Source organism: Rattus rattus, chromosome 2 (assembly GCF_011064425.1).
Source record: "Rattus rattus isolate New Zealand chromosome 2, Rrattus_CSIRO_v1, whole genome shotgun sequence".
NCBI classification, from domain to species: Eukaryota; Metazoa; Chordata; class Mammalia; order Rodentia; family Muridae; genus Rattus; species Rattus rattus.
In genome coordinates this window covers 39,695,699-39,717,397 of record NC_046155.1, presented here as the reverse complement: position 1 = coordinate 39,717,397, position 21,699 = coordinate 39,695,699, and the positions used below count along the sequence as shown (strand labels likewise).

At 46.3% G+C, this 21,699-nt stretch overlaps 1 protein-coding gene across 2 annotated transcripts in view; it reads left to right on the top strand.

Annotated features, from left to right (window-relative positions):
• The first annotated feature begins 5,709 nt into the window (after positions 1–5,709).
• Aldh18a1 (aldehyde dehydrogenase 18 family member A1) overlaps positions 5,710–21,699 on the top strand; it is a 33,662-nt gene continuing 17,672 nt past the window's right edge. The window contains exons 1-7 of one of the 2 annotated variants that reach the window (XM_032891938.1): positions 5,710–5,860; positions 8,459–8,574; positions 14,139–14,353; positions 15,458–15,607; positions 15,691–15,795; positions 19,419–19,571; positions 19,971–20,061. In XM_032891938.1, coding sequence (XP_032747829.1) covers positions 8,487–8,574; positions 14,139–14,353; positions 15,458–15,607; positions 15,691–15,795; positions 19,419–19,571; positions 19,971–20,061 — 802 coding nt within the window. In that variant the 5' untranslated portion in view covers positions 5,710–5,860; positions 8,459–8,486. Of the gene's footprint in view, positions 5,861–8,458; positions 8,575–14,138; positions 14,354–15,457; positions 15,608–15,690; positions 15,796–19,418; positions 19,578–19,970; positions 20,062–21,699 lie in introns of both variants that reach the window. The other variant, XM_032891937.1, reaches the window with a different exon arrangement.

The window sequence follows — 21,699 nt, the reverse complement described above, 5'->3', positions numbered from 1 at the left end:
TGTATAATTTTGTTCCATTCCGGAGTCCTTAGCAAGTAGCCAGTTTCACAAAAGGTGACATTTAGTGTTATCTACTCACTTGTTGAGACATAACTGCTCCTAACCACTCCCCCATCCATGGACAGGAAAACACAGCTGAGCATCTCTACCTCAGGTGAGGTACATTGTGGCTATGTGGCCACTGGGCAGAAACTGCCCATTTCTCCTACAGATCTGTACTGTCCTCGAGAGGACACAATTTACAGGTTAGGACAGCTTAGTTCTGCCGAGACAGTGAGCTAATCCTTAACTCCTGTTTCACTAAGGTCTGTCAGATCCCTGGTCAGAGGGCTGAAGATTGGTGTTCCTCGACGTTAGCAACGGGACTGTACAGACAGACAGTTATCTCTTCAACCTGCCTCAGTTCCAGAAGCTGAGTTAGAACTGCACGTTTCCCACCTTCTCAGATTTCTGATAGGGTTGAAACTAGTTATAGTCTCACAGCCTTCCCAGGCTGTGTAACTTTGAGAATACAGATTTAATTGGATAGTTATCAGGTGGTATACAAGCTAGCCGGGACATAACATAGATTTTAAGCCTTTCTTAAACAGGAATAGATAACTAAATGTTCTGTTTAACTGATAAAATGTTGGGCTGGGTATTAGGTGTATTTTATGCTTTATAAATTACAAAATGGTAATAGTTGTGCTGAGCAAATATTTGAGCAGAAAGTTACTTTTATTAATTAGACAGAAAGGGTAAAGTGATGTCATTATACAGATGAAGGCAGACACAAGATAAAATGAGGCCTGTCATTGGACAAGAAGGAAGGGAGGCAGGAACAGAAGTTTTAGAAGGAAAGGTAGAGGGGGAGCAGGAGAAGAGGCAACATGGAGGCAGATGTAAACGATCCTCGCCATGCATCTCGCCTTGTACATAGATACAGGTTGTTATGAATACTTCTTAAGGGATGGATTTCTACAGGTCAATTTACCTTATCTAGGTGGGCGGTTTATATTTTTATCAATTGGTTGTGAGTTTATTGTACAGATTGTGGATTGAGAATTTAACATATAAATCTGATTGATAAATTACAGTTTATTGAGGCCTGATTCACTGGGTTGTTGGGAGTTTATACCATAACTACCAGGGGGCGGTTGTTGAGAGTGTGGGCAGAGTCCACAGCCGCGATAGGCGAGCCCCATGCTGGACTTCTACAGCCCTGATTTTACCGAGTAGCTGGAGCCAGAGAGTTCGAGGCTAGCAGAGAGCCTCTGGGAGAGATACTAACCAGAGATAAATTATGGTTAGTCCCATGTGACCCTCCGGTGGCAGAACTAACTCTAAGGACCAGTGTGGCAAGGTGCCACGATGGAACGGCTTGGGACTGCCTGGGTCTGAGAGTACTTGGGGACAGCATGGAGCTGCTGAGATAAAAATACCCCGCAGTGCCACGTGGCCCCACAGGTGCTGGCACTAGCGTGGGATAAAAGGTTCATCATTTTTAAATATTTACCTCTCTCCTCCCAGTGGTCCTTGGTAATCAGAATCCCTTTTTTCCCTCTGTAGACCACTTATTCTGGACGTCCATCATGGTGCCTTTCGTGTCTGGCTTCTTTTCACTTTGTGTGTTTTCAGAGTTCATCTGATTTGTAATTTGTATCAACATGTTGCTCCTTTATGGCCAAATACTCCCAAGGACCTACCACATTTGACCCGTTTGTTAGACAGTAGCATTTAGGTTACTCTGGCCTCCGGCAGTTGTGAATATTTGTACAAGCTTCAGTGTGGACATCTATTTTTTATTTTACTTGGGTATATACCTTAGAGTGAAGTTGCTAGGTCATATGGTAATTCTGTTGTGGTTTGCCCTGGAGTTATCTGTATTTTGATGCTAATTCCACTGCCCCAAGGATGGCTGCCTAGACACATACTCAGGACTCTGGTGACTTCACCAGAACCTTCTCCCCATTTAATTTGTAAAGTACAGGTGAGAGCAGGAACAGGATAGAAGGAGGCCTGTCATTGGATGAGAAGGAAGGATGGGCGGGAGAAGAGTTTGAAGGAAGAGGAGGAGATAGGAACAGAGGAGGAGAGAGAGAGAGAGTAGCCGGTAGACAACATGGAAGGTGACGTTAAGATTCCGCTCTGGGGGTTGGGGATTTAGCTCAGTGGTAGAGCGCTTGCCTAGCAAGCGCAAGGCCCTGAGTTTGGTCCCCAGCTCCGGAAAAAATAAAAATAAAAAAAAAAAAAGATTCCGCTCTGTATTTACAGTTGTTATTAATGTTCTTAAAGGATGGATGGTACTGGGCTTTGTATGTTTAGGTGGGCAATTATATCTTATCAATTGGGTCAAAGGTTATTGTGTTGTGTGTTCTTTCATGTGTAGATTTAAGTGTAATGGAGTGTGGGGCGGCTGGTCTGGGCCACCATGGAGTTGGGATGTGTGTTTCTGACATGGAAACTGCCTTGGGAACTAAGTAGGTAGAGAGATTGCTGACAGCTCAGAGAGAGGCCTTCAGCAGTGTGATATGGAATGGAGCAAAGGGTGAGAGGCTTTGCTGACTGAGAATTAAGATATCCAGCAGATATCTTGGGGCACTATGGTGCTGGACCAAGTGGAGATAGAAGACAGCGTTTTTATTTTTTATATTTTTACAACAATACACGTGGACCCCCAGGGTACTTTCTTCCTTCTAACAGAACTTCACAATGATCCTTATGCTTGTTGGAAAGCTCAATAAATATTAGGTTCGATCCTGAATCTTCTCTACATGCAAACCAATGCAGTTCTTAATGTGGCTGTTACATGGGGAAGACATTTTACAATCATACTAGATTTAAGGAACAAGTTTTACAAAGAGGTTCACACAATTTGGATAACAAGAAAATAGGATCCCTGCTAGCCTCCTGCAGGAAAATTCAGGTCTCCCAAGAGACAAAACAAGAAGCTGGACAATTAGGAACCAATGCTATCCTCCACTCCCAAGAGTCTCTTCGTTACACATCTCTCATCCTGCCCCCTCTCTGCCCCCACTTTCTCTGTAAACAGCCTTCCCATCAGTGCTTCTGAAACTAATTCTGAGGGTTGTGAGGATTTGGGTGATCGTAAACAGTGGAAGTTGGCTTAACACAACTAAGGTCAAACGTTAGTTTGAGATTGAACAACTGAGGTGCTTCTCAATGCTCCCTATCACCCTCAGAGACTCAATCATACACACACTCCACCCCCTTCCCAGTAAATCGCTTTGTTGGGTTGGCTATCTGAAGCAACCTGAAGCTATTTTAAAGTCGGTGTGGTGGCCCATTCTCCTAATCCCAGCCTGAGTTCAAGACCAGCATGAGCTTCAGAATCAGACCTTGCCCCAACCCCCAACCCTCCCCCCCGGAAAGAAAAGAACGACAAATTAAGGCTGGCACCTGAAGATATATTTCTGCGTGGCAGTGGTGGCCGCATATATCTGTAATCAAAGCATTTTGGACGCTACGTCAACCTGGTCTACCCAGCAAGTTCCAGGACCAGTAGGATGGCTGAGTAGGTAAAGGTAGTTTGATGCCAAGTCTGATGATCGTAGCTCAACTCCAAGAATCCACATTGTAGAGACAGAGAACCAACCTCCATAAATTCTGATGTCCCAGAGTGCTATGGCATGTCTGGTCCCTCCCAAGTCACTCAGTCAGTCAAGAACAGCAGGTCCTAGGGAAGCTGGGGCTACAGAGTGAAAGACTGTACTCTAAATGTCCTACTTCCTGCATGACTTCCTGGCCCTGTTCAGCCTTGTTCCCATTTGCTAGGACAAGTTAACATCCCCTCGCCCCCAGCCCCAGTCAACAAGAAGAACATTTGTTGTGTGTGTGAGAAAGATACCATGGCTAAATTCCTTGGTTTTCATAGAAGACAGGCTATGTGTCTAGAACTGGGTCTTCCCTTATCCCCACTCATCTAATGCACTCCTTTTTCTCTACTGGCAAAGTAGAATATTAGGGGTAAAACAGTAAGAAAACTATAACTAAAAAATAAAAACAGAATGTTAAGGAGTTTCATGCTTGATTCTTTGAGACATTGTTAGATAGTATGTTGTTGCAGAGCCCAGGCTGACCTAGAACTCACTATGTATGAAGCCCAGGCTGGCTATCTATGCTAGAGTTGAGGACAATGCCTTCAAGGAAGACCAGCTTAACACGGATGTTGTTAACAGCCCAATTTCTTTTATTTTTTCAGCACCAATGATCAATTCCAATGAACTTTTTAAGAAACCTAAAAGTTTTTAAAAACTAAAGAAATCATATTTACTCACTCCTCAAATAGTTACGAAGTATCTCATATTCTAGGAATATACTTTCCTGCTCTCCAGAGGCTAGCTTCCTAGGAGGGAAGGTCGACAAGCAATTACAATAAGGTTATGTGTGAACTGAAAAGCCAGAATTGCCTTCTGATTTTGAGAGCTCCGTCCCTCAGTCTAATTACATCCCAGTCCCTTAGTCTAGTTATATATACCAACCCCCACCCCCACCCCCAGGTACCAGATCTAATCAGCTCCTGCTGTTTTGTTTCTCTTGAATGCCCCGCCTTCCCACCCTCAAGGTGCTCAAAATTTAACTCGTCCTGGCGTCAACACGCTCTACGAAAAGCACCACAGGTCCTCTCATCTACTTCCTGGATCTCATACTGCAGCACCATCTCATTTCAAAGAACTCCTGTTCCTGGCATTCACCCTAGCAAAAAGTGCTGAGCGCTCCTTCCTTTTTGCTCCCACGCCCCCTGTTGGAGCCTTTTGTTCGCTTATCATTTCTTACGTGGAGCTTTGCAGTAGGCTAACCGACCTCCCAGTTTCTACGCCTCTGCTAATTTCTGACACAAAAACCTGATCATATCATTCCAGGGCTTTAAAAGTTTGGATTTACTGACTTGGTGGCCCCGTAAGATTCAAAATCTTTAGCCTAGCACAGAATACCCTTCGCGTAGTAGGCTCCCAGTCAGATTCTCTCTCCTGCCAATCCGTCATCCATGAGGGTGAATCTCTCCTTTTAGCCACCCCCCCCATACCCCTGCATCGTGGACTGAGAAGTAGCGTAAGTTCCCTTTAGTGAATGAGAAAATGAACGAGTAGGCTCAGCAGCGTTGGTTGTCAGAACTACAAAGCACAAAGCATTAACTTCCAAACCACAGCTGACCTTCTCTAGACAATGGCCTACGACGAGCAATGGGGATATGGGAGAACATCGCCAGTCCGGAAGGAGATGGTCTGTGCTCGTTATACATTCAGGTTCGGAATAATCAGTGATTATTAATAATCAGAGATTAGACACCGTTTTAAAATGCAGTAATTCTTATCACCGTCTTTGCTGAAAACACTTGGGGTGCTATTTTCAGTTGACTGGGTGCCAACTTGTTTTATCATGGTGCCAATTTTTTTTTCAATAGCCAGTTTTTGGTTTTGTTTTTTTTGAGGGGGGATGGTCTTAGTTGATTCAATCTATTTCTAAGGTGAGTCTGACATATAGACGATCAACTGTCAAACACGCTTTATGACATCCATCAGCAACTGAGAACCTGTGCTCTTCTCTACCTCTCTGGGAAGCTGTCTGGGGCGGCTCCTTTCTGGGTGCTCGGAGCCCCGCCCCTATACTCTGCGGGCGGGGAGCCTGGGGATGGGAGGGGGCCGCCACGTGGAGCGTGGGCGCGATTCTCAGAAGCGCCTGCGCCGTTAGCGTGGCGTAGCGCGGGTCGGACCCATCGCCCAACGTCAGCGGCGCTACGGGGGTTCAGTGTAACGCAGCTGACGCAACTCCGGAGAGCCGGGACGTAGACGGAAGAAAAGGCGGAGGAGAGGGCGGCCGCCGCGGAGAGCGGGCCAGGGCTGGGGTCGGCGGCCAGCAGGTAGGTGCGGGGCAGCACTGGGCAAGGGTACGCGCACGGAACCGGGGAGATGCGGGCGCAGCCGCGGGTCCGGAGGGGCGTGGACACGGGAGCCGGCGGCGGCGCGGGGCGCCTGGTGCTCTGAGATGCTCATGCACAGCTCCCGGTACAGGGCATAGGAGGCCCAGGGATCTTTGGTGATCATTTGAGTTTGCGACCAGGCGGAGGCTGGAGGACCCTGCAGCCTCTTCCCACCCATGTCTGCAACCGGCTTCCAGTGCTGTGCTGGGAGTAGTCATCCACCTGGTGTGTGACCAGCCGCGGGCGCACCCCCAGGGCCTGAGTCTGCAGTTCTCTGTGGCTCGAGACCTGACATATGGAGCCTTTGCATAGGTGATCCTCCCTGCAGCCAGAGTTACTCCTGGAGCCCGAGCCCCGTGTGTGATAAATATCTCCTGGCACAGTAAGGGTGCACTCAGATTCTTACCCCATCATTATTCCCCCACCCTCTGAAGCAGCAACGTTTATCTTTGGGCTTTTGTCTTTTTGTTAAGTAGTGAACCATGAACTCAGCATGTGGTTTTCTGGGTAGTTTGTGGAGACTGAAGTTCACTTCTTTAAGTGAGATAAGAGCTCTCAGTGTACATGTGTATAGTCGCTTGAAAGCTGTTCTGAGTTCAAAATATAAGAACTTCTCTCTCGATCACAGATCCACATATATATCTTTTGGGCTTTTACATCACAGGTCTGGTTTTTGCACAATAAACCGTCAGGTTGAACAGTCCCTTTGCAATATAAGATCTTGCCTCCCTGGGCCAGAGACAAGTGGCACAATGGAAGACCTCATACCTCAATGGATCTCAAACATTCAAGGCTTTCTGTGCTTAGACAAGAGAGGGGTAAACAGTCTAGAAATGTGCATGCGATTAGATCAGAACCTTTTTTTTGAGACAGGGTCTTATGTAGCTCAGGCTGGCCTAGAACTGGCTGTGTTCTGAGAACAGCCTTGAGCTTCTGATCCTTTTGCCTCCTCCTCCTCCCCTGAATGCTAGGATTACAGGCAAATGCCACCAGTCACAGCTGTCCCTCAGTGGCTCCTGTGACCTGTGTCCGGAAGGAAATAAGTGGAAAGGTTAACACATGTCAGTACCTTTTAAAAGACAGAGGAGAGAGGCAGACCTTAGCTTTATCTGTGCACATGTGTTGCCATGTGTAACTTCCACAGTGATCTCAGGCCATATTAACTGTTATTATCCCTCATTTACAGGTGAGGAGATTGAGTTCCCTTGGCAAGGAGAGAGCCAACCCCTAAATCTATCCAGTCTAAAGTTGTGTGGGTCCCCATCCTGTGTACCATACTCCAAAGGGGAGCTTAGAGCCTATCTGGGAGAGCAACAGTAACACATGAACCAGCTCACCCAGAGGATTAGGTCCAACTTTGAAGACTAGAGTTGCTTGGGAAGGTGATACAAAGGGGGCACAACTAGAATTATGTCACTATTAGCTTTGTATAGGTATTTTGCAGGATGTGTGTAAGTAATTGTACAGTGGCCATTACTGAAGTGTTGAACTTAGACCATAGGCCCCGCAACATACTTCAGTGTTTTGCAGAAACTGAAGCCAGCAAAGCCATCACTCACCAGGTTCAGTTATCTACTTACTGCCATGTTCTATTACAGAGCTATCCTGTCCCTTTCTCCTCTCTCCATTTCTGTGATTTTGTGCAGGACAATTGCAGAATGGTATATTCCATTTCTTGTTTTTTCTTTGCTGCGGAGCTAAATGCTAATTTTTTGAGGCACACTGAAAAAGAGATTTGGGGAATAGTTCAGTGGGTAAGGTACTTGCTGTGAAAGCGTGAAGACCTAAGTTCAGATCTCCTAGCCCTCATGTAAAATCTTGCATGGTGCTTTGCCTCTGTGATCCCAGAGCTGGGGGAAGGAAACAAGCAGGTAAAGCTCAAACCGTCCAACCGACTGCAAGCTCCAGATTCAGTGAGAGACTTGATCCCAAAAACTACAGTGGACAGAGATAGAGTAAGACACCTGAACTGACCTCTGACCTCCACATTTGCAGTTACCCCTGACTACCAACACATATGCACAAAGGATTTGGACTATATCCACCAGTCTTAGCAGAACAGGTCATTATAACAAAGATTTAATACCAATATATAAACATTGTATTTTTTTTATATTTATTATATATACAATTTTTTCCTGCATGTACACCTGCAAGCCAGAAGAGGGCACTGGATCTCATTATAGATGGTTGTGAGCCATCATGTGGTTGCTGGGAATTGAACTCAGGACTTCGGGAAGATTAGCCAGTGCTCTTAACCTCTGAACCACCTCCCCAGCCCATCAACATTGTATCTTAAAAATATTTTATCATTCAAAATATTCATTGCATCTAATTACTGTTTGGTGTAAAAAGTAAAAAGCAGTTCTTAAATACCTTTTCTACTCCTATAACACTGAGGAAAATAATTTCTAATTTAGCAAAGTTTAAACCAAGAAGGTCTCAGTTTTGCTCTAAGAGAAGTGGAGGGGCATATAATAAGTTAGTGAGGTTTTTTTTTTTTCATGATTTCCCCTCATTAATAAAAGCTTCCCACAGGTGTTTGGATTTGTGACCACATCTCAACATGTTGAGACATGTGCAACGCTCTGGCCTCCAGGCCTTCAGCCAACGTCTGCTACCGTGGGTCCAGTCCATAGCTCTGCCCAGATCTCGTATGTACCGCTGATGGGAGGTGGGGAGTGGGGGTGGGGTGGGGGGATGGGGGTGTAGTTTGGCAGAAGTATGTAGGAAGCTGCCTGCTGATCATTCCTCCCAAAATATGTACAAGTTAGTTTGACTTTCTTTCTTTCTTTCTTTCTTTCTTTCTTTCTTTCTTTCTTTCTTTCTTTCTTTCTTTCTTTCTGCTGCAATTAAGTATTTAATTTTAATTTTGAGTTGTTACACTTATGATACTGAGAGATTTCTTATCCTTCACTCCAGTTTCAAACAATGTTTCCAGCAGAGTACTAGCATTAATACAGAGAAGATACCACTAGACCTTTGTGTTTGTTTCTTTGTTATCACTGTCTCCTCTCCCTCATCCCTAACCCTGGGCCACCTCTAATCTCCTCTTATGTTTAATTTTGTTTTCCATTTGAAGAATGCTGTGTAAATGGACTCATCTGATGTATGACAGATTTTTCGAGTTGCTGTGTGTTCTCTCTCTCTCTCTCTCTCTCTCTCTCTATCTCTCTCTCTCTCTTAATTCAGCATGATTCCCCAGCCCCTGATCTGAGTTTTAGTTAATGGGGTGAGTGAAGCATTGTAAAGTGGTACAGATGTGCCACAGCCAGAATAACCAGTCTCAATAAGGACATCTGGGCTTTGACCTCTCGAGCCTGCATAGAGGATATGAATGAAGCCACTTTGGACATTCATACACAAGGAGTTTTACATGAACTTAGTTTTCATTTTTCTGAGATAAGTGCCAGATTTGCAGTTGTTGGACCATATGACAGTTTCACCGGGATCATGTTTAGTTGTTTTTTTTTTTTATTAAGGTTTTTTTTTTAACTTTTATTTATCTGTATGCATGTGTGCCTGTATGAGTTGTGAACTATGTGCATGAAGAAACAGGGGGTACAGGCAGTTGTGAGATGACTGATATGGATATTGAACCTGGGTCCTCTGAAAGGGCAGTAAGTATCCTTAACCGTTGAGCTATCTCTCCAGCCTTACACATATGGTTTAGTAGGACTTGCCCAGTCATTTTTTTAGTGTAACTAAAGCCTTTTACCCTCCCCTCAGCAGTGGAGGGAACTCATCCACTTCTCGGCATCTTTACCACCATATCCAGTGACTCTAATTTTAACCATTTCAGTATATGATATGACGTGCATGGTAACTTTAACTTGCTTGTCACCAATGAGTAATGATGTTGAAGAGCTTGTTTGCCAGCTGAATACTCTCTTTGGTGAAATGTTTATCTGCATCATGAGTGCGTGAGTGCATGCCTGAGTGCATGCATGCATGCATGCATGCGTGTGTGTTTTGCATGTGTGCATGCACAAAATGCAAAAGACAAGAGGACACCAAATGTCACTTTCCGCCTTATTGTCTTGAGACACGGTCTCTCACCGAAACAGAAGCTAACCCTTTAGGACAGGCTAGCTGGCAAGCAAAGTCTTGGAAGTGTGCAGTGCTGAGATTGGCACACAGCCTTGTTCAGATTTTTGCATGGGTGCTGGGGATTTGAACCCAGACCCTCGGGTTTTCAGTACAAGTGAGTGCTCTTACTCACTGAGACATCTTCTAGACCCTCATTTTTGATTGGAACATTTTATTTTCTCCTGTAGAACTTGGAGAATTCTTCATGTCTTCTAGGTACTCATCCTTGGTAAGGAGATGGTTTGCCAACCTTTCTCTCGGTTTATTGATGCGTCCTTTTATTTTTTTAATAGGGTCTCTCACAGAGGAAAGATTTTTATTTTGATGGGGTCAGACTTACTGGTTTTTCTTTTTATGAATTTTACTTTAGAGCCAAGATAAAAGATTCCCATTCTTTTTTTAGTTGTATTGAAAACCTGAGGACCTGAGTTCAAATCCTCAGCACCCATGCAAAACTCTGGGCAAGGCTGTGTGCGAATGCTTATAATTCAAGCACTGCACACTTCCAAGACTTTTTAAGTTCATTTTTTGCACAAATATGAGATTTAGGTCAGAGTTCCTCTTTTTAGCTTATGAATAGATACAAGGTATTCTTTTATTTGATTGATTTTGTTTGTTTATTTATTTGTTTTGTTTTTGGTGGCAGAGTTTCTCTGTGTAGCCCTGACTGTCCTGGATCTCTTTTTGTAGACCAGGCTGGCCTCAACTTAGAGATCTACCTGCCTCTGCCTCCTAAGTGCTGGGACTAAAGGCCTCTGCCGCCATTGTCCAGTAATACTAAGTGTTCTGGCATCATTTATAGAAAGACTGGAATCTTGAGCTGGTCATCTCCTCAGTTTATACCAAATCTAAATCTTATCATCTTCTTATCATTGTCAGAAAGTCTCTGTTCCCCTTCATATACAAAAGCATATATACATGGGAAACTGGAGGTTCAGAGCCAGCTCCATGAATTTGAAAACTATGCTCACAAAGGACATAACTTAGTGACTAAAAACAACTATCCATCAAGGGTGCTGTTCTTGGGTTGGTGTTTGGGCCTGGATTATATGTCTGTTGTGGACCCTAACTTGGATCGCTGTGGTCAGGGCTTCCTCTGGGGTTGCTAGCTCATCTGGGTTCCAGGTGGTCTCCCGCCCTCAAGCAGGCTTCCCACCTGTTGATGGGAAAAGCCGCAAAGTGCTGTGGTCATCTTTTGCAGTCTAGTAATGTTGGTAAATTACTGTTCTTTCCTGGCCTGGGCTTCCTTAGGTATCAAACAGGGATAATAGCTCAAGTACAGTTCCCCAGTCTCAACCTTAAGAAGTCTGTAAAATCACGATGACGATTGGTAGCGTATTTCTCATTGCTATGACAATATGCCTGAGGAAATCTATACAGGATTGGTCACACGGTGCATGTGACTAGTATGAGAAGTTCCACAGTGGAGTAAGTATTTATTTATTTACTGACAGGAGGGATCTCACTGGTTAGCCCAGGCTAGTCTCAAGCTTGCTGTGTGGCCCAGGCTGGCCTTGAACTCACAATCCTCTTTCTGTAACCCAAGTACTAAGGTTGCTGACGCACATCACCCGGCCCAGTGATAAAATACCAGGACCAAAGCAACTTTTAGGAAAGCAGGGTCTATTTTGGCTTATGTTTCTAGAAGTCTCGGGTCCATGCTAGTGGGGAAAGCAGCAGGAAGCTGTTGTATCTGTTGTATTTCATTTTATTCCACACACAGGAAGCAGAGAGGGTGGACGGGGTTGGGGGGGCTCTAATCCTTCAAAGTCCACCTCCAGTGACTTCTGCGCCTCCCAAAGTTCTCCCGAAGGTCCCAGGACCCTCTGGAGGCCAACTATTCAGATATGGCAGCCTACGGGGGGCTTTCCCATTCAAACCACCTCACCAGGTATTCAGAGAAAAACAGTGAAAGGCCAGGGAGAGAGACAAAGTAAGAAGGTCCCTTCTTGAAGCCTCTGCGGCAGCCCAGTTAATCACTGAACTCCTCAAACTCAGGGGGAAAGCTGTGAAGGGCTTTGGTGTACAGTCCACGGCACCCTGAATTTGGACAGCCCTGTCACCCGCCTCACCACGGGCATGCGCATACATACTTCCTCCACGGACAGCCCCCTCAGGCACACCCCTCACCATATGAGCGTGCACATGTGCTTCTCGCTGCCTCTTGAACTTCCTCTCGAGAAACAGGTTTTCTTTGGTGCCCCGAGGGCAAGGATGTTTTTTAGAAATGGAGGGAGAACTACCTAGAAGCTTTGGGTTTTCCTAATTAATCAAGGTTTTTCCATCTGTGTCCTGGTCTGCTTTTTGTCACTGTGGCAGAGAACTTGAGAAAAAAATGAACTTGAAATGAGGCCAGGATTCTCTGAGCTCGTGGCTTCAGAAGCTTTGGTGCGTGGTCACTTTGGTGCAGGGCACTGCCGTGGTAGGCAGGGTGAGGAATTTTTTCCCTTTGGCCCATGGTAAGGCAGTGCCTCACTGAGAGGTGCAGGCCAGAAAAGACTGCTTACCTAGTGGCAGCCAGAGAGCAGAAGAGGGACAAGGGTCATAGTAGGCCCTTCAAAAGCACACCAACAGTAACCTTACCTTCTTCTCTTAGACCTTACTCCTGAAGAGTACACCACCTTCCATAGCCCTGTTTGCTGGCAACCAAGGTGTGGACCATATGACTACTGACAGGATTTAAGGTCCAGTCCTAACCTTAAAGTGTAAAATAAACTATAAAATATATTTTAAAAGAAGCCAGGAATGGTGGTGTACTCATATTCAAGATGTAGTAAGCAGGAAGATCAGGAATTCACAGCCACCTCTGGTGACCTGGTAAATTTGAGGCTAGCCTGGGCTACATGAGACTGTAACTCAAGAAAAAGAATGGAAGGATCATTCAGGGTGGGGAAGATCAAATGGTTTTGTTCAACAGGAAACTCCTAAACACTCAATCCTTAGAGACTTACCTTGAATGCCCCTACTGAACTAATTTCTTATCTGCTTGAAACCGTGCTGATAGTCGTGACCTCTGTTTGAACCTTATCAGCCCTAATCTGCTGTGACCGAGTTGCGGGCAGAATGAACCTTGACTGCCTGGCTCTAAGTCAGACCAGCCTCCTCTGCTGATAGAGACCGTGTGGATCACAAGCCTCCTTCATGCTAGCCCAGCTGCTGGGTCCTGATTGGTTTCTGCCATTTCACCATATGGACTAACATATTAATTTCCGTCTGTGCCCCTGAGGGACCCTATCAGGCCGTCACACCCATACTCCTGAGAGGAGAAAGGCCCTGCAATAAATAGGAGAGACAAATTGAGCCAGCAAACCTGGTCCTGACAGCTGCCAAAGGGACTCTCGATACTTGGGCGGAGCTCAGGGCTCTGACCCCCAAGGATATAAGTCTGTCCCTACACCAACCTTCTCTCTAGCAGGTGACATAAGAGAAATATCAGGTATACAACGTTCATATAAGACATAGGTACTCGTGTCATTTAGAATAATACCCTAAAGACTGAGGTAGGGCGGCTATATTGATTAGCCTGGAGAAGGCAGGCAGCTCCAATGAAAAAGACACCAGTGTTTTAGTCCCTGAGGTGTCACTGGAGGAAGAGACGGTGTACCTGTGGATCTAGAAAGGATGCTACAGCTCCCCTGTCCAGAGTGGTGCCTCAGTGAACATCTCTGGGCCAGGTGCTACACTGCAAGCCCATGGTAAAGAAAACCAGAGTGTCTTCCCCAGCCTGAAACATAGTTACTTGAAAGAGTAGCTATATAACAAAGAAGGAAAGGACTATTTTGTACCGTTGTAAAAGATGGTCTTTCTAAGATTAATGTGTGCCGGGCAGGATGGTACAATCTTAGCATTGGGAGACTGAGGCAGGAAGAGTGTGAGTTTGAGTCTAGCCTGGGCTACATAGTGAGACCCTGACTCAAAAGCAAAACAACAAAGGAGTTCTGTTTAAGAGCTAGAGATATAGTGCAATGATTGCTCAGCTGTCTTAGGTAGCCAAGCCGGTTACTGTTGTGTATGATTCTTTTCATTGTAAAGTTATATTGTGTCTCTCTCGTTTTTTTGGTTGTATTTTGTATTTTAATTTTTTGTTTGTTTGTTTGTTGTTTGTTGCCTGTGACTTTGGGACTTACAGATCGCGTTCAGCCTTCAGCTATTAGACATGTTCGTTCCTGGAGCAACATCCCCTTTATCACGGTACCCCTCAGTCGTGCTCATGGCAAGCCCTTTGCCCACCGAAGCGAGCTGAAGCACGCCAAGAGAATTGTAGTGAAACTCGGCAGTGCCGTGGTGACCAGAGGAGATGAGTGTGGCCTGGCACTGGGGCGCCTGGCGTCCATTGTCGAGCAGGTAATTGCCAAGGCAGGAAATTCCGCTAAACTAAAACAGAGTCTCTGAGTTCGTGCCAAACCTGTTAATAACGTGTGTGAGAGCAGATGGGCCAAGGAGAAGGCAGCTTGGGAACGGTGATGGATGGGACCATCAGGGGAGTCGGAGCCAAGTGGATCATCACAGCAGCTGGGGGTCCAGACCTTGGTCTAGAGCGGGGCTTCAGCCTCAAAGGAGAGGAAAGATTCTGTCCAGAGGAGAAACCTGATGAAATGGCTGAGAGAACCTGGAAGAAAGAGAGACCTCTAGTCTCCTGCTTGCCTTCTGCTGCAGTGAACCTGAGAGAAAGGCTCGAGCAGTTAGGTTGGGGCCTTACTCACAGTCTCACTGGAGACATCGGGTTATTCTAGGTGGATTTAGAAGGCAACATCAAGTGCTGCCCAATGGCTCTAGACTGAAAAATTTCAAATATGAGTCAGGCAACTGCTCCAGGGAAATGAAATGTGTTTAATGCACAAGTTTATAATATCACTGTTAGGCACCCATCGATGGAGTTGGGGATAGAGCTCTTCAGCCCTGGGTTTGACCACCGGGGTTTGGTCTGATTTAGAATATCAACATATCACAAACCCTAATGAAAATAGTGACTCTCAGTGATAATCAACAATTGTTGCCAACTTCATCGATGGGAAAAGACCCAGGCATTATGCTTACAACCTGAAGAAAATTCTTGACACACGCACCCCAACCACAGAAGCCGCCATTACCTTATGTGGACACAGCCAGAAAAATGAGGGCTGGGGAACCGTGAAAGGGAGGGCAAGCCAAACAAACCAGCCTGGGTGTAAATGTGAGTGCTGGCTATTTGATACGAAGGATGCCATTCAAATGTTTTGGGCGATAATGATTTTGCAGACGCATACATGCGTACTCCATGGTTTTTAGTGGTTGCTGCTGGGACAGTGGGACAGTCTGGGATTGACGTTAAACCATGGTGGAAGTGTAAAGGCATCCCTTTTTTGGAAAGATCCAAATGGCCAATACATCTTTTGCCAAAGGATCTGTTTTATTTAATTCTCTGTGTGTACTGTGCATGATTCGCGCGTTTTCCTTTTTCCATGCTAGGTCTCGGTGCTGCAGAATCAGGGCCGAGAGATGATGCTGGTGACCAGTGGAGCGGTCGCCTTTGGCAAGCAGCGCCTGCGCCACGAGATCCTTCTGTCTCAGAGCGTGCGGCAAGCCCTGCACTCAGGACAGAACCATCTGAAGGAGATGGTGAGTGCCGCCTTCCCAACCCTGCCTCAGAATCCTCAGGTCTTCCCTCCTTCCCAACCATTAACCCATTTGGTGTATTGCAGGCAATTCCAGTCTTAGAGGCCCGAGCCTGCGCAGCCGCTGGACAGAGTGGGCTGATGGCCTTGTATGAGGCCATGTTTACACAGTACAGCATCTGTGCTGCCCAGGTGAGAGACTGGGTCTTCCTGGGGATGTGGGACTGGTGAGGGTGGTTCTCGTTGCTTAAGAAGCTTACAAGCAAGACTCCGCAGCCAGTCAGCATGCAGTCTTTAAGTCTCTGCCTGGGTTCCCTCATCTGAAAAATCAAAGTGACATCGATGCCTCCTTCAGAAGGTTTTAGGGAAGGTCCAAGGAGGAAATATATGAGACATATTTAAGATGGCTTATGGTACATAATATACCTCAAACCCAAGAGTTACTATGGCAATAACTTTTAGGGCAGTGATTTTTCAACCTCCCTAATATTGCAACCCTTAAATATAGTTTCTCATGGTGTGGTGGCCCCCAACCATGAAACTGCTTCACTGCCACATCACATCTGTAATTCTGTTACTGCTGTGAATCATAATATAAATACCAGATATTCAGGATATCTGATAAGTGACCCATGTGGGGTGTCTCAACCCACAGGTTGAGAATCGCTGCTCCAGAGACTGCTATCAATGCCAACGCTGAACAAGTTAGACGTCGATTCTGTTGCTTCATTTGGCTTCCGCTAGCTCACTTCTCTGTGCACCTGGTTGCCATTATAGGAAATACATGCTAAGTGTTGACAAGAAAGAAGGAATGCTAGTGGGTGGCTTGCCTCACATCCACCCAGTATTTATTGGGCCCTGGTGATGTACGTAAACGGTCTGCCCAGCACTGGAGCTCCATGGTGCACAGGCTGCCGAGGTTCCAGTCCTCCGGGACTCACTGTTGAGTGCTCACCTCCGAATGCTGCTGCCTTCTTTCTACACCATTTCCTTTTACCTAAATGTTTGTCTTGTTTTGTTTTTGGAGACAGGGTTTCTCTATGTAAGCCTGGCTGACCTCAAACTCACAGAGATCTGCCTGCCTCTGCCTCCCAAGTGCTGGGATTAAAAGCACACACAGCTACATCCCAGCATGACTCAGGATTTGGGTCTTCGTTTCCTATTGCTTCTTCTGGTTGTCATCTTCCTGTGTTCTCAAGTGTGCTGAAAGAAAAAGCTGGAGTTCTTCCCTCAGCGGCCTGCGACTGTAATCTCAGATGTGGTTTTCAGTTAGTGCAGTGGGTCGAGGCCCCCCCACCCTTGCCTAACCTCTATCTCCAGATCACATGGACCTCACAATTTGTAACAGTAGTGAAGTTACAAAGTAGCAAAGAAAATAATTTCGTGGTTGGGGGTCGCCACAGCTGAGGAGCTGTATTAAAGGGCGGCAGCATTAGGAAGACTGAGACCCACCAAATTAGTGTGAATACAGTAGACATGTCATATCCATCATGGTCACCACCCACTCTCCGTTCTCTGCAGTGCAGTTGTTTGCCAGGAGGTGCGGACCCTTCAATCCAGGCACCTCACTTTTGTCCTGTCTTACTTATTTATTTTTCTCAGTGTTGATGCTTTTGGACAGGTTCCATTTTGCCTCATTGGTAGCGACCAACCATTCCATTAGAAGTCACTGCCACGGGGTTGGGGATTTAGCTCAGTGGTAGAGCGCTTGCCTAGGAAGCGCAAGGCCCTGGGTTCGGTCCCCAGCTCTGAAAAAAAAAACCAAAAAAAAAAAAAAAGAAGTCACTGCCACTGTTTGTGTTGACACTGAGGTAAAAGCTCTGTCCATCCTGTTCCTGAGAATCTCCAGACCCTGGGCCTCTTCCACTCCAGCCCCTCTCCCTCACAGGGCTTATCACATGTGCTCTTTGCTCCTTCTCCCATGGTTCCTTATTTTCTCCAGGAATCCTGTGTAGAAGACCCTTATCAGTGAGTTTGAGACTTCCCCGTGTGGGCCCCGGGTTAAAGACTTACCCAAGCACAGCAGCTTGTGTTTCCTCCATAGAAACGAGGCTGACTTGTCTTCCCAGCCAGTTACCTTTGCTCCAGCACGAGCTTCCCCATCTGGGGGGACCCATCCCTACCTTCCCAGCCAGAGCCATAGCAGCCCTTGTTTGTGAAGCTGTCGTAGCGACAGGTGTTCCCTGGACCTTTAGACCTCCTGCTCACCCCTCCCCTCCCCTTCTGCATCTGTACGCTTATTTCTGCAAGCCTCACACAGGCTTGCAAGAAACGACTTCAGCTCTGACCCCGCCTAGTGCCTGCAGAACTGAAGCTTTCTAGAAAGGATTCACATTTCCTCACAAGCGTGAGCCACACTCCATCACACCATTGGCATGGTCATTCTCCATTCCTGTTGTAGCTGGGGTTGGGGCGGGAAATCTGTGTTTTAGAAGGACTCAGGAAAACATGCTGAGTGAGAGATTCCTTCCTTCTGTCGCACTCCCACTCTGCCTCTTTGTCGCAGGGCTCCCAGGCCTGCTGACCAGACGCCGGTGCAGCCTCAACTGCTGCCTGCTTTAGCGCCTTCCTCCCACCTTCCCTGTGTCAGGGACTGCAAGAAAACATATTCTGTTTTCTTCAGAGTTTGCTGTCTTTCAGTTTCTGGCTGTCATTCACTTTGGTCTCCTGTTACCTTCAGCCTAACACTTGAATGAAAACAGATCCATTGACAGCTCCCACCTCAGCTCCCCATCCTTGAACGCCTTATTCTGATTCTTTCCTCTAGTTCTGTCCAACCCTTCGTTCTACCATCCTGGAGACCAGCTCTATTCCCACATACTCAGACATAGCATTCTTTTTTTATTATACTTATTTATTTACTTATTATAAGTGCACTATAGCTGCCTTCAGACACACCAGAAGAGGGCATCAGATCCCATTACAGATGGTTGTGAGCCACCATGTGGTTGCTGGGATTTGAACTCAGGACCTCAGGAAGAGCAGTCAGTGCTCTTAACCAATGAGCCATTTCCCCAGCCCCAGACATAGTATTCTTAACTCCTACAGTGCTCTGCATCGGAGCAAAACGAGGGACAGCCCAGCCCTCTTCCAGTTTGCTTAATACACTCCTGCAGACAGGCAAAGCACTCACTCACTCATTCACCTACACATAAGTGCCTGCTATGGCCAGCACCTCAGTCAGATGCTAGAGTACGAAGATAGTTCTTAAAATAACGGCAGGTCATGGATCCCCCGATGTCCCTCTAAAGTAGATGCATCACTTTCCCAGTTTCCTATGCAGATGATATTTTAGCCTCATTAAGTAAATCTTGCAGACAACTGTAATTCTTTCAAGGATCTCTCAGACAATTGGCTAAGCCGTGTGAGCATTGTAGTTCACCAGGAACATACCTGGCTAGATATCCCAGACCCTAGGTTTGAGCACTGCCAAAAACTTAAACGTTTTAATTTTTTTTTAAAGATTTATTCATTTATTATGTACAAATACACTGTAGCTGTCTTCAGACACACCAGAAGAGGGCATCAGATCTCTTTACAGATGGTTGTGAGCCACCATGTGGTTGCTGGGAATTGAACTCAGGACCTCTGGAAGAGTAGTCGGGTGCTCTTAACCGCTGAGCCATCTCCCCAGCCCAAAACGTTTTAATTTTAAAAAGGGAAATAAAGCAAGGAACTGGATCGGTATCCAGAGTTTCATTCTAGAAATCCAAAGCATGGCTCACCCCATCCGTACTCAGTGTCTTTTTGTTGTGCCATTCCTAGGAAGCTCACCACTTTTCTCCCCGGCTGCGTCTTCTGTTTAATCTCTTTAGATTTTGGTGACCAACCTGGATTTCCACGACGAGCAGAAGCGCAGAAATCTCAACGGGACACTACACGAGCTGCTTCGGATGAACATCGTCCCCATTGTCAACACCAACGACGCCGTTGTCCCCCCAGCCGAGCCCAACAGTGATCTTCAGGGGGTAAATGTGGGTAAAGTATTCCTAAGAGTTGAGCATGCTGGAGACACTAACTACCACATGCTGCGCGATGCATGCATGCACTAACCCTGGATGTGTGGCATGAGCTGAGAAGCTGAGAGACCCATACAGAGCCTCGGCCGCAGAGGCACCTCTGAAATGAGGAAGTTTTGTTCCGAGGGTGAGGCGCTCCCGTGGCTTAGATGATGCTGTGAGCACGGCTTGGAGAGCTCAGCGTGCACGTCGGGAAGGAAGCCTTTGGGTTGTGCAGGCGGCGGGGCCTGAGCTCTCGTCTGCATGACTTGTGTTGTTGGTGTTTGCCTGCCAGAGCCTAGCTGGGTGCTGCTGGGATTCTTTTTGGACCTCATAGCTAACTCACTCACTCCTCTCCGTGCATTGTAGGTGATTAGCGTTAAGGACAACGATAGCCTAGCTGCCCGTCTGGCCGTGGAGATGAAAACTGACCTCTTGATTGTCCTCTCAGATGTGGAAGGTACACGGCGATGCCTTTTGCTTTTGTTCGCACGTGTGAGCACTCGGGGGTTTCTTCCAGTCGTTTTTTTTTCCACTGTGGACAGTTCCCAAGCCATGGGAGCTGAAGAGTTTGTGTGAATCGGGTGGGCGTTTCTGGAAAACGGCAGTTTGAATGCCCAAATGATGGTTTTAGGTACTTCTGTGGGGTTTCGTTTGTTTGTTTCTTTGTTTTCTAAACAGCTTCGAGGAAATATTCACCCACCACATAATTCACCTATTTAAAGTTTTCGGTTCAGTGATCTTTATAACATTCATACACTTGTACAACCATCTCCATAGACAATTATAAGTTATGTTCCTCATGACAAGAAACCTCACACCTGTTAGTAGCTTCTGCCTACTTGGATACCAATCCCCAGCCGTACACAACCTCCAGTCTACTTTCTGTCTCTGTGGGTTTCCTCATTAGAGGTTTTATGTGAATGGAGTCATAAACTCTGCGGTCCTCTGTAACTGGCTTCACTCAGTATAATGTGTTCCGGCTTCACCTACGTTAGAGTATGCACCAGTGCTGTTTCTTTTGATTGCCAAATAATACTGCATTCTGGACATACAACATTTTATTTATTCAGTCTTCAGTTGGTGAGCATCTGTGCTATTAATAACAGTGCTTCTGGGAGCCTACTTTTGTATGATTGGGGTTTTTTGTTTGTTTGTTTGGTTGGTTGGTTGGTTGGTTTGGTTTGGTTTGGTTTTTTCCTCCTAAGAATGTGATTGTTGGGTTTCATGAGAGAATGTTTACTTAGCAAGAGCAGCACCCTAGAGCCAATCCCCAAGCCTACAGTTAAGAGAGAGAAGTGAGGAAGAGTGGGGAGGAGAGAAGACGTGTTGATTCATGTGGCAGCCTGGTATTTAAAACCACCATGTTTCCCCAGGGCCACTGTGCTATTTGGTGTTGCCACCCACAGAATGTGAGGGTTCTAATTTGTCTGACCCTCGACGATACCTACTTGTTAACTGTGTGTTTTTCTGTGTTGTGACTGTCTTAATGAGAAGTGTTTATTCCTGTCCTTTAAAAATCTTATTACATTTGTTATGTGTGTGCTGAGTTCAGAGGACGGACAGCTCATGAGGATTGATCTCCATCCCATCCTGTGAATCCTGGGGATCAAACTCAGGCTTAGCGATAAGCGCCTTTGCCATCAAGTGTGAAATCTTAGAACAGTACCATACGTTAAAGATCCTGATGGTGGGCTTGGAAGACTGAGGAAAGAGGAGTAGACAGAATTACAGAGTGCCGGGAGGGCCTCTGGAAAATGTCTCCCAGAGGGACAGCCTTTCCCACAGTTACCTAAAACTGAAAAGCCCTTAGTTCACTCCATGCCTGTCACCTTCTGGGAGGACCCCATCCAGGAACCCTAGATGTGTGGGGCACTGGCTGAGCCTTCTAGGTCGGGCACTTACTGCTCATGCGTTAGCATCGCACCCTGACTCTCTCAGTCCCCAGAGAGGTTTTACACGGACCAGGACTGTCCCAGAGATCTGGAATGAGGTGGGCATCCCATGTAGGGAAAGCAGTGATTTAAAACCAAAAATGGCTGGGGAGGTGGCTCAGTGGGCAAAGCACTTGCTTTGCAAGCATGAGTACTTGAGTTCG